The 13,183-nt window shown below is 37.1% G+C and overlaps 1 protein-coding gene across 10 annotated transcripts in view; it reads left to right on the forward strand.

Moving 5' to 3' along the window:
* DNAH9 (dynein axonemal heavy chain 9) overlaps window positions 1-13,183 on the forward strand; it is a 372,566-nt gene that overhangs the window by 279,598 nt on the left and 79,785 nt on the right. For all 10 annotated transcript variants that reach the window (XM_077166001.1, XM_077166002.1, XM_077166003.1 and 7 more), the window contains 4 exons: window positions 2,631-2,753; window positions 3,714-3,918; window positions 6,319-6,483; window positions 11,224-11,364. In XM_077166001.1, coding sequence (XP_077022116.1) covers window positions 2,631-2,753; window positions 3,714-3,918; window positions 6,319-6,483; window positions 11,224-11,364 — 634 coding nt within the window. The remainder of the gene's footprint in view (window positions 1-2,630; window positions 2,754-3,713; window positions 3,919-6,318; window positions 6,484-11,223; window positions 11,365-13,183) is intronic.

A 13,183-nucleotide genomic window follows, 5' to 3' on the forward strand; every position in this document is an offset into this window, starting at 1 on the left:
AAGCTTCACCAACCTGGGCCTCAGCATCTGTCAAGCCATTAGCTCTGTGATAGTTTAGCTTTGTAATTTCACTACTGAACTCTTGTTGTGTGCATTTAGGACATGTGAGGAAGGCAGGATGGGGCAGTGGGGGGGGAGGGAGGAGGCAGAGCTCATTTATTAGATAGTTTAAATGTGCCAGTCTTGGCTATAGCGGCATTATTTCAAATGTTTTTTTCAATCTTACAACCTATAAGGTTAGTGTTATTGCCTCCGTTTCATATGTGAAGAAACTGAGGTTCAGAGAAGTTTAGTAATGTCCTCAAGTGCGCTTCATTGAAAGTGATGGAGTCAACATTGAAACCACAGTCATTCTCACTTAGAAATCCAAGGTTTATCCACTTTAGCACACCACCCTCCCTTTCTTACATCATTGGCTTTCCCCTTTTTCCTGTATTTTTCTTACCAGTATACAAACATCTTGTTTCCTCCCATCTTAAAATCAATCAATAAATACAGTTTTAAAATTTGAAACTTTCTAAACCGCACTTATTCTTCCAATACTGAATTCATTCTTTGCTCTCCTTCCAGGAAAGCTCCTAGAAGGAATCATGTGAAATCATGTCTACAACTCCTCTCTTCCCATTCTGTTCTAAACCCACTCCATTCGGGCTTCCACCACTGACTATTCTTGTCTAGGTGACCCGTGGCTTCCGTGTTCTGAACCCAATAGCCACCAATTCATCCTTATCGTACTTGGCCCATCTGCAATGCCATGCTACCCATCTTGAAGCACTTTCTCTATCCCACTTTTATGGTTTTACTCCTACCTTCCTGATCATTCCTTCTCAGTCTCTATTTTAGTTTCCTTAGCTAGTTAAGCAAATACCATGAAATGGGTTGGGTGAAACAATTGGAATTTTTTTTTTTTTTTAAACATGGGCAGGCACCGGGAATCGAACCCGGGTCCTCAGGCATGGCAGGCAAGCACTCTTACCTGCTGAGCCACCATGGCCCGCCCTACAATTGGAATTTATTAGCTTACAATTGACAGTTGACTTTTTAAGATCGGAGCACCCCAGAGCCTCAGTCATGGTGCTTCCTCTCATCTGCATCTGTAGTCAAGCCCTTGGGCACCTCATCCAGTCTCATGACTTTAAATACCGTCTTTATACTAACAACTACAATATTTATATTGCCAACACAGATCTATGCCCTGAACGATGGGTTCTTTGGTCTAACTGCCTAGTCAGCATCTCAGACTTCATAACTGAACTCCTAATCTTACCTATCCAAAACTTAATCCACCCAAGGTCTTCCCCTTCTCTGCTAAGGGTAACTCAAACCTTCTAGTCACCCAGGCAGAAAATCTGGTGTCAGACTTCACTCCCCTCTTTCTCTCACTCCCCACATCTGCTAAGTCAGAAAATCCTATTGCCTAACTCCACCTTCAAAGCATAATCCAGAAATATTCATGTACATGTTTTCAGTTTTTTATGTGTTTTCTTTTCACATTGAAATCTAATTACCTGAAATATATTTGTCAGGCACTCTATGAAATAGGGACCTAATTTTCAGTTTCCCAATGGTTAGCCATTGTTCTATCAGCATTTATTGAATTCTCCATCTCTTCCCTGATTAATTAGAGATGCCCTTTTATTATTCTTTAACTTATTTTATGAAATGGGATCTTTATTCTTTTCCATTTATCTAATATTGTAATAGCCCTTAATTATTTAATTTTGTATTTAGTAAAATTTATTGTGGTATTTCTCATTATAAATTATTGTATCATAATTTTAAAAAGAATGAGTTATTAAAAAATCACAAAGGAAGAAATAAAATCCCATATAATTCATCAACACTGCTAACTTTCTGGTGTATGACATTCTTACAGACTTCTTCCTGTATATCTATTGCTGAAGTTATATTTTAGGATTAAATAATATGTCTCTCCTCTCCATTATCAACTTTTTTTCTTTACCATCCTCATTTTTTTTTCTTTTAGGTTAACTTTAAGATCTTTGGCTAAGATCTGTAAAGTTTTGTTGTTATTTATTGCTTTAACTGGAATTATATCAAACGTAAATTTTTTTAGGGAAAATCAACCTTTTAAAGTGTTTACTAAAATCTTGGTAATATCAAAAAAGTTCGAAATAACCTAGATCTTTACTAGCTTAAAATAAATTAAAGCATATCAATATGGTCCAATATATAGTAATTCAAAATTGTTTTAGGAGAATATTTAATGACATGGGAAAATGTTTACTGTACATTTTAATACATTTGTTATGAAACAAATGTGCCATATGAATGCAGTAATATAAAAACTAAGCTAGAAAAGATAAAATATACAAAGATAGATGTTAATGACAAATGATGAAATTAGTTAATTCTTATATTCTTTTTTCTTTTGTAATTTTTCTGTTATTTCTAAAAATTTATAAAATCACATAAATATGATTTTTTTGTTGTCGAAAACAACATATGTAAATAGCATTTTAAATAAAGAAAAAGGTAGTGACTTTCAGTCTTCCCAAACAGTTGTGCCTCTGTTTACCATTGGGCTTCAGAGGCCAGGATTGTCTTGTTAAATCACCTTTGAATCCATACCTTGCCATGGGCTCATATTGCCTGACTTTCTTCCTCAGTTATCTTCAAACCATAGAACATGCTCTGGAAGCAGGAGATGTGGTGCTGATTGAAAACCTAGAGGAGTCCATTGATCCTGTTCTGGGACCCCTACTTGGGAGAGAAGTCATTAAAAAAGGACGGTGAGGCTTGAATGTATTGCTGAGCAGGTTCACAGCCCTCTTAGAAATGTGTAGAGATCTGCTTTGCCTAGGATGTCTTCTCCTCAGCTCAGGTCAAGTCGTGCCCCTAGCACACATGCCTTTCTTTACCCCATAAGGGTTGCCTTCATCTTCTAGAGAAGTTTCTTAGAATCAGTCACTGTCCTCATTTATTTCCTTCTAAATGACCACAGTAGACTATTCTGAAGGAACTTCAGAAGGAGAGTGGTAGGAATGCAGACCAACTTTTTAACATGAATATTTTTTATCCAAGACAAACCTCTGAGTTCTGAGATGTAGGTTCTTTGTCAATTTGATAAGACCATGTTACTTTCAAGAGGCATTAGCAGGTGTATGGCAGAAAGAAGGGGTGGTACAAAGGAAATGAGGGGAGGGGTGATAGCATCTAAATAAAGGGGGATATTTATAATTAAGAGTTAATTAATATAATTAAGAGTTACTCAGGACCCTCCCTCTCTGCCCAAGCCATAAGTTGCTTTTACAGTCCTTAGGTTGTGCTCCTTGCCACCCATAGGAATCATTCCCTGATGATTCCCTGTCAATGAAAAATATGCCCACAAGAAAAGAAAGACTTATAGCTGGACTATAAAGCACATTTGTGTGAACTACAAGAAAGTGCCCTTCCTCTAAATCCTTTACTGCCATCTGCTGGGAATCTTTCATATTGTACAAATCTACATTGGCACAAAATCAAACATGGAAGCCATGGGAAAAGGTTTATCACACATTAGGGTATACAAGGATTCCTGGGCTTACTCTAGATACACCTAAAAGGAATCCATCTCTATATGTCATTATTCTTGTTTGCAACAATAAAAAAGGCTACCATTTTGCAAAAACACATCTGGTAGCACTAGAATTCTGCACCAAAAATATATCATGGAAAAGTATCCCACCCTCACATGAGCCTTTGGGTTCCAGATTTATTAAAATCGGAGACAAAGAGTGTGAATACAATCCCAAGTTCCGTCTCATCCTTCACACCAAGCTGGCCAATCCTCACTATCAGCCAGAGTTGCAAGCTCAAGCTACCCTGATCAACTTCACTGTGACCAGAGATGGCCTGGAGGACCAGCTGCTGGCTGCTGTGGTCAGCATGGAGAGACCAGACCTGGAGCAACTAAAGGTGAGTTAGGTATTCACTGGGAAAGAAAGGCAGAAGGTTCTCTGTCATTAGATCCTATAGTGCTCCCCATGTCTTATAGCTGAGCAAAATATGATTAACCGGACCTTGGAGGAGCTCCAACTTTGTCTAGCTAGCTGGGATGTGGGATGCAAAAGATGATGGAGCTGAAGAACAGAGAGACAGAAAATAATTGAGAGACTGGACATTCCTATCACCAAGTACATGGTCTGACACAGAACTACGAATATGCTTGGGCCAGTATGTGAGGGCCTCTGATCAAACCTGTTCACATGCTTATGTCTAGAACCAAGGAGAATTCAATTCTGCAAGGGTAATAGAAATGGATTCAACCCACTTGATTAGGTGATTAGGGTAGCATCCTTTTTTCTTCTTGTTGGACATGATAAGATTATAAAATATAGCCCCAAAATTGCAGTGTTTGTGAGATTGAGCTCAGGACTCCCTGAGACTCTGCTTCCTGCAATCTTAATTGATTCAACAGATACCTATGAATTGTCAATTCAGCAGCATGCACACTTGTAAGTATTGAGGATTCAGTAGTAAATTAGGCAAACCATGGCTTTGCCCTCGTGGAGTTTATAGTCTGGTAGAGGAACCCAAAGCTTAAAAATGTACATGCACAAATTGTGTCATTTGAGGTAGTGATGTGAATTATCAAGAAAGTAAAAATGATTAAATTAGAGGGATGGGGGCTAATTTAAACTGGGATAATAAGTTTAAACATAGGAAGAGGTTCTAGGAAGAAGCAGAATTTGATCTACTTCCTAAATCACTTAAAAGTATCTGGGCACAGAGTTGCAGCAGAGATAACAATGAACCCTGGTCTTAAGATGGGATTGAGATACATGTTTTTAAAAAACAGAGATCCAGGCATGAGTCTGGTGTTGGCACTATGGGATCAACAATGCCTTCCTGACAAAAAGGGGAAAAAGAATTGTAACAAATAAGGTATCAGTGGCTGAGAGAGTTCAAATAGAGTCAAGAGGCTACTCTAGAGGCTACTCTTATGCAACCTTCAGCTAGACATTACTACTTATCATGGTTTGCCAAATCCCAACCGAAACCATTCCTGCCAACCATAAAGAACATCTAGGGCATTACCTGAGATTCTACAAAGGTTCCATGCACTATTATTACTTTCCAGAAACCTACACCCTCCATATGGGCTCCTAGGGCAGATAAATCCTGAAACCCAGATCTCCAGAATATCAACTAGTTCCATCTCCCTAGCCCACAATATTAGCAGCCCTTTCCAACATGGAAAAGTTAGAATGGACATAGCCCAAACACCTCTAAAGATTGGGAGAAATATCAAAGGAAAAGGTGGAGTAATAACAGAGAAGATAGGATTTAACAAATGAATATGATTGCTGAATCATTATAGTGATATTTCTGTTAGTTTCCAGTGTCTTGGAGCAGCTAGAAGTAAAAATCTTAAATTGTGGGATTGTAATCCATACCAAACTCTAAAATCTGTTCTACAACTAATTTTTGCAGTGTGCTTTGAAATGTATTGCTTTTTTGTATAGACATTACTTTCACAATTAAAAAAATTGCAATTCTAAAAAAAACACAAACAAACAAACAAAACCACATACCAGAATCCAAAAAAAGAGATAGAGAAGAGGCCAGGGTGGCCATATTTGGAGCCCACAGCAGTTATATTGTTCATTCCATGCTAAGGCAGGCAGCATGGATCTAAGGGCAATAACCACAGGTTGTTATAGAACAAAGAAGCTACAGCTACCCAAAGTTAAATCCCCTATCCATCCCACCCCCAAAACTTAAGAGCTCCCAGTGCTTTAAGATGTGATCCTAACATTCAGTAAGAGAACGTAAAGTTGAAATCTGCTGAGATATTAGCACCTCACTCCAGCCTTAAGAGGGATTCTATGAAGATATTGCCTAAACTATGTAAAACAGTTCCTATTGAGGTTTTCAACAGACTTATTCCATGAGAAAGCTGTTCATTTGGAGGCTTAAAGTGGTGATGGAGAGGACCCTCCAAAGAACTACAACTTGTCCCTACTGTTTAACCACTCACGGAAATAAGTTCCATTTAGTGAACATTGTGCATCAGCACTGTACTAAGCATTGTGCAACAATCCTTTAAGGTAGGAACTATGGGTCACCCCACTGAGGTTATTGGAGAGGGTGACTTGGCCCATGACTAGTAAACGTTTCTGTTAGGATTCAACTCCTCTGCTTCTTTCATCTGCTGATGGAATAAGGTCTCTAATTTAGTACCTCTAAGGGAAGGAACTCTGGTCCCATAAGTGTTTATACATTCATATCTCTTCCAACAGTAGAAGCATTTATTCATTCATATCTTTTCCAACTGAACTCATATGCCTGACTGATTCTGCTTGATATTTGCAGTCAGATCTCACAAAGCAACAGAATGGATTCAAAATCACCCTGAAAACTTTGGAAGACAACCTGCTCTCTCGCCTCTCCTCAGCATCTGGGAACTTTCTGGGTGAAACAGCCCTGGTGGAGAATCTAGAGATCACCAAGCAGACAGCTGCAGAAATTGAGATCAAGGTAAAAACCCTCTGGCCAGTCTGGGAGGGGAGCCAAGAGTGAGAAGCAAAGGTTTGAAATTTTCTCTCTACTTAGTCTTTTAGAAAAAATAAGTCAGAGAAACAGATAGATTTTCAACCTTCCCAAGTTTCTTCTAGAAAGCCAAGCTAGGCAAGATTCCTGAAATGACTAATTCACATCCTGAATCATGAGGTTCCCACCTACTTGGAAATGTTCTTGACAACTCTACTCCACAACTGTTATTGAGTACTTAGCTTATCTGTGCAGGTCATAGGATACCAGGGAGGGAATGGTAACTCAGACTTAATAACTCAATCGTTTGGAATTGTAGTGAGGCTAAGGAATCATATTGCTGGAAAAATTGACTGCCTAAAAAAGTCCACCCTTGCTGAAAAATCTCACAAGTCTGATTTTAACCAGAAAATTTCAGTGACTTCTCAGGAAACTCAGTTCTCAAACACAGTATCATCCTTGGAAACTATTATAGCTATATACTTCCTTATTTCCTTCCTTCTTTCAGAATGTTCAAAAGGCTTGTGGTGTGACCACAACATATTACCTGATGGGGAAGGGGTCAAATCCCATGTCATTTCCCAACAGGTAGGAAAGGAAAGGGTCTGAATATATGCAGACCCTTTCACATTCTCATCCAGGTCTTACATCAGAACAGTAGGTATACCAGTTCTGAGCAAAACACAGCATATCTGTATGAGTTTCCAGGACCAATACACTTTGGAAGAAATAAGCTGATTGTCAAATGATTAGGATTTCTCCAAATATGAAAGGCTTTGTTCTTGGTAGGGATGATGTAGGAAAAATGAAAAGCCATTCTGGAGTAACAAGCAGCTAAGGTTGGAGTGATGAAACTGAAAGGAGGAAGTTCCAACCTAGTGTCAGCTCATGGCTGCTGTGGTTATCTGTGACCTCCACATCTTTAGATAGAGGCAGGCAGAGTTTGTAATTCATTCATCCACTCAATATTTAGGAGGCTGCTATGTGTCCTGTGACAAATGTTAGGAGTACAACAAGGAACTTTTTAGAATCCCATGCTTCCAGGACGTAGTCTTCTGAGGGAGAGGAATAAGTAAACATGAAGTTACAAATTCATGATCATGGACACACAGGGGAGAAGCACTTGACCCATACTGGGCAAGAGGGAGGAGTATATTTCTCTTCAGTGGAACTGGAACATAGGGAAAGTGGTGGAAGTAATAGCTGATAAGGAAACATGGTAGATAGATTGTGTATCCAATGCAAAGGGATTTGTCAATCATACCAGGAATTTGGGGCTTTGTCCCAATGGGTGTTGGAAATTAAAGGTTGTTGTTGTTGTTGTTGTTTTCCTTTTTAGACAATAGAGTAACATCAAATTTGTGCTTTAGAAAGGTCACTTCAACTGCAATCTGGAGGAGAGATTGTGAATGCAGGGAGGAGTGAATCTGTTAGGGTGCTGGTATAGTAATTCTGATTAGAGAAGGACAGTGTCCTGAATTGAGGCAGTGGCAGTGGTAATGGAAAGAAGTGGGTAAATGCAAAGGCAATTAAGGAGGTGGGAGGGAAGAACTTGTTCATTAATTAGATATACTATATATGGATAAAAAGGAATCGTCAAAGAGACTCGGTTTCTGGGGAAAGAAACATCTGAGTAGGTACTGAAGCTAATCACTAAAAGAAGGAACACAGAAGACGTGAGTTTGGGAATGAGAGGAAATAGTGGTTTCAATTTGTGCTGTGTTGAGTTTGGAATGTCTTTGATCCATTAATCTGGGAATGTTCCTTAGGTTTATGGGTACATAATCTTAGCTGAGAGTCATCAGCAATTAGCTGACAAGTGAAGGGCTATTGATGGTGTTAAATGATACTGAGAACTCAAATAAGATAATTCTCAGATGTGTCCATTGAGTTTTTCCTAAAGGAGTTATCAGTGACCTTGTTAAGAATGGTTTCAGTAAAGTAATGAAAGCAGATGCCATACTTCATTGGCATGAAAGTAAAAGGGAGTTGATAAAAAGGAATTTATTATACACAACTCTTTAAACAACTCAAACTATAAGATGGGGGAGAGGGAATAGGTTGTAACTTAAAAAGGATGTATGATCCTTGGAATGCTTTTTATTTTCTCCTTGACATAGTAAAGACCTGAATTGCTCAGATATTAGTTAGACATAAGGGGATGCATGGATTGTAAAAAAAGAAAGAACCAGTTGAGAGTAGGAGTCGAAAGTACAGAAATAAGAAGGAATAATTTCATTGAGTAACACAAATAAGCCAGGGGAAATACAATTCAGAACACATATGAGGATCTTATCTTTAGAAAAATGAAGAGTCATTTTCCATTGAAATATGGGAAAAGGAAGCAAGCATGAATCTAGAAATGGTCTATAGGTCCATGTAGGGCAACTGGTGAAAGGGGGAAGAAAATTAAAGGAATGGGGGGGGAGGCAAAAATTCAAGGAATTCCTTCCTGATGACCTCTTTATAATCTGCAAAAGTATGAAAAAAGGTTATCTGCTGAGAATGAGGGGATGGTGGGAAGGGAAGGATTTTGGAAGAAGGGAGAAAGTCTATAATAATGGTGTGAGAAAGGGAATAAAAGATGAGTGGGGATACACAGAGGATTACTATACAGCATTAACGACCCATGTGAGGTAGAAGACAATTTGTGATAACACCAGTCTGAGAAATTACATGATTTTTATTCCACCCCATTCACTTCTGAGAATCTTTGTCTTTTAACTACTGAATTAAACCAAAGTACATTTTTTAGAGTATTGATATAGTTGGATTTCTGTTATCTTATGTTGTGATTTCTATTAACTAGGCTTGTTGTTTTCATTTTTCTCCTTTTGTGAATTCTTTTTAATTGGTCCAGTTTTCTTTACTTCTTTTTAAACCCTTTGCTGATTTTGAAGTTATTCATTTTATTTTATTTACTATATGTACTTAAAAACTCTAGTTTTTTTATTTATTTAAATGATTAACCTTAATTGTTCCATTTACATATGAAATATATATTTATATTTATATATATGACTTAAGTATATGTATAGATATAGATAGATACTAATTTTAACAAAGTCTAAAATTAAGAATTACATCTATGTCTTCCAAAATAATGTAAGAAACTTAGAATGCTTTAACTCTGATCATCCCTCCCTTCTTCTGTTATTGTTTTATAACATTTTAGGTCAATCTTATTTTAACAACTACTCCCTAACTGGTCATTGGGGGGGCAGTCATCTTTCAGATTATTCATGTATTTTAAAAACTCTTGCATCTCATGACTTCCTTTTGGAAGTACACCATCTAATAATTGTTCCTTCAAGAGAGTGTGAACAGTAAATTTCCTTTAATTTTGACTGTAAATATCCTTATTTCACCTTGATTCTTGAATGAGAATAGAATTCTAGGTTGACTTATTTTTCCCTCTTGGAAAATAGTATTCCATTGTTTTATCACACTATTGTTGGTGTGGAGAAATCTGTTTTCAATCTAATTTTGCTTTCCTTCCAGGTACTTGATCTTTTCTTTCTGGTTGCTTTTAGTATTTTTTCCCTTCATCTTTGATGTTTGGAAACTTCACTAAATACTGAAGATTTATCTTCTTGCTTATTGTACTAAAATTAAGAATGATGTGCTTCTTCAAAGTAAGAACTCTTGTCTTTCATCAAATTTGGAAAATTCTTAACTATTGTAAGCTTCAAATGTTGCCTCTCCTTCATTCTCTCCATTCTCTACTTAAGTCTGCTGAGTATATTTTGAATCTCATTCTATCTGCCAAGCCTCATAAATTCTTTTAGATCTCCCACCTTATTTCTGTCTGAGCTTTTCTAAAAATTTTCTCAGCTCTATCATCTAGTTTGCTTATTCTCATTTCAACTCTAAATTATTACTTAACCTAGGCACTGAGTTTTTTCATTTCAGTAATTATATTCTTATTTCTATAAGTTCTATTTAGCTCTTCTTTAAATATTGCTGTTCTTTTTTCATAATGTCCTTGTTTTGTGCTTTATTTTCTCTCTACTGCTTTTAAACATGCTTAATTAATGGTGTATTTTAAATTCTTTTATTATCTCCAGTTCTGGGAATGCTAATCCTGTCTTTGAGGTCTTCTAACCCTCTCTTTTGGTGAAACACTTCCTCCTATAATTGTCTATTATGAGCTCATCTTCAATAGAGATCATGTTTTGTTTTTTTACCTGTGGGAAATTCCATGAATTATTAGTAGTTTCACTCTGTTTTGGAGTACCAGGCAGGGCTTTTTATCTCTGATAAGAAATTTACTAAAATTAAAACATTCCATTGAAAGAGATCTTCTTTGTGAATTTATATATTAGTTCTTTCATAGAAGTAAAGAAAAAAGAAGAAAGATTATACAGCTTTTTCTGAATTTCTATTGTCCGGAATTCTAGTTTATTTTCAAGTGATACATATTTTCTGCATTTCCATGAAATATTTCTTATTAGAAATAGAGCTTGTGGTTTGTGTGGCCCACACCTCCCAACTGGAAGAGTTGACCCCTCGGTCTTGTGAAAGATTAGAAGTATATCGTCTCCTTTATCATTCAACCTCAAATAATGGAATATCACAGTAGGTTTACAACTCTCTACCTACCAGCCCCATCCCAGTCCTCCTTACCACATATATACACACACATATGTACTCACACAGAGAGGCCAAGTTGATTCTCAAGAAGCCTTGGTTGATTAGAATAATGAATTGCTTTTATTTTTCTAACAGGTCCAGGAGGCCAAGGTGACTGAAGTGAAAATCAACGAGGCCCGAGAGCACTACCGACCAGCAGCTGCCCGAGCCTCTCTACTCTACTTTATCATGAATGATCTCAGCAAAATCCACCCAATGTACCAGTTTTCTCTCAAGGTGACTTACACTTAGTATTTTTCACTTAATCATACTTAAGCAGTATAAGGGAGCCAGTGCAACTCCCATCCCTCCAGGAGATTTTTATCCATGTGTTTCATTAGCTATGGCAGATCTTTAAGATCAAAGCCAGAACGTTCAAACCTTTATCACAGTCCCCATCTCAATGAGCCTGACATGACTCATTGGTTACTTTGCCTGGAACAAAATGGGACTCTGCAGCAAGTTTCAACCTCATTCATTCAGTAAGTACTATGATGAGTATTATGCTTACCAAATGTGTAGAAGAGGTTACCAAACATATAGGATATGTGAGCCCTTCCCATAAAAAGACGTTAAAATGCATTAGAGAAGATCAGATGTGCATGCCATTTGTGTCCATTAAGGATAAAAGCAGACAATAATAATAGACCAACTTTGAATTACTCCTATCACCTTATATCCCCAAAGCTACTGCTTTATGATTTTTGAATTATTCCTAAAACCAAAGATGTTAGCAAATTCTAAATGCTGACTAAACTAATTTTATTCATGGGAAAAAGAAATGCCTATAAAATTTTAAGTTCATCTCTGAAAGTACATCTTTCTCTCCTAGGGCATTCACCATAGATCACAATTGAAGGTCTTAAGGAGTGATGGAGCATTTCTGAACAACTTCTGTGATTTGACCCATCACACAAAGTGTGAGACAGCCAGAACACATACGCAGGCATATACATATAGATCACACACATATACAAACACACAGACACATACACACAGTGCATAAATGTGCACACATACCCTGGCTCTCTAAAATGGTTCCAGCTGAACTGCAGTGAGGAGGTAAAAGTAGGAGGGGGGAAGGTGTACAGAAGGCCTGTGAGGCCTGGAGCCCTTTTTTTTTTTAACAGAGTTTTTTCTTTCAATATGGAACTTTGTAAAAATTATTTTTCTTCTTATTTATTTCTAGTAAAGACAAAATATATTGATTTTTTTGTGTGGTGGGGGTGCATGGTCCAGGAATTGAACCCAGGTCATTCTACCACTGAACCCATGTACACCCTTATATACTGATTTTTATATGTTGATTGTTTATTTAGAAACCTTATTTAATGCTCTTATTCTAAAATTTTGTGAATCTACTTGGGTTGTCTTTTTTTTAATGTAATTTTATTGGGATATAATCACATACCATATAATCCTCTAAAGCTTACAATCAGTGGTTCACAGTATCAACATATAGTTGTGCATTTATTACCACAATCAATTTTTGAACATTTTCATTACTCAAAAAATACATATAAGAATAAAAATGAAAAAGAAGACCCAAATCATCCCATACGCCTTATCTCCTCCTATTATTTATTTATTTTTTATTTTTATTTTTTACTCATATGTTCATACAGTGGATTAAGGGAGTGTCAGTCACAAAGTTTTCATAATCACATGGTCACACTGTAACTAAAAGCTATATACTTACACAATCATCTTCAAGAATCAAGGCAGTTCAACAGTTTCATGTATTTCTTTCCAACTGTTCTAATCCACTAAAAACTAAAAAGGGGTATCTATATATAATGCATAAGAGTAAGCTCCAGAATGATCTCTCAACTCTATTTAAAATCTCTCAACCACTGTCGTGTCATTTCTCTTCCTCCTTCTAGTCAAGAAAACTTTCACAGTCCCACAATGCTTTGTCCAAGCTCATTCCTGGGAGTCATGTACCATGTTGCCAGAGAAATTTACCCCCCAGGGAGTCATGTCCCATGTAGCCGGGAGAGCAGTGAGTTCACCTGCAGAATTGGCTTCAAGAGAGAGGCCACATCTGACCAACATA

Source organism: Tamandua tetradactyla, chromosome 6 (genome assembly GCF_023851605.1).
Source record: "Tamandua tetradactyla isolate mTamTet1 chromosome 6, mTamTet1.pri, whole genome shotgun sequence".
Classification (NCBI taxonomy): domain Eukaryota; kingdom Metazoa; phylum Chordata; class Mammalia; order Pilosa; family Myrmecophagidae; genus Tamandua; species Tamandua tetradactyla.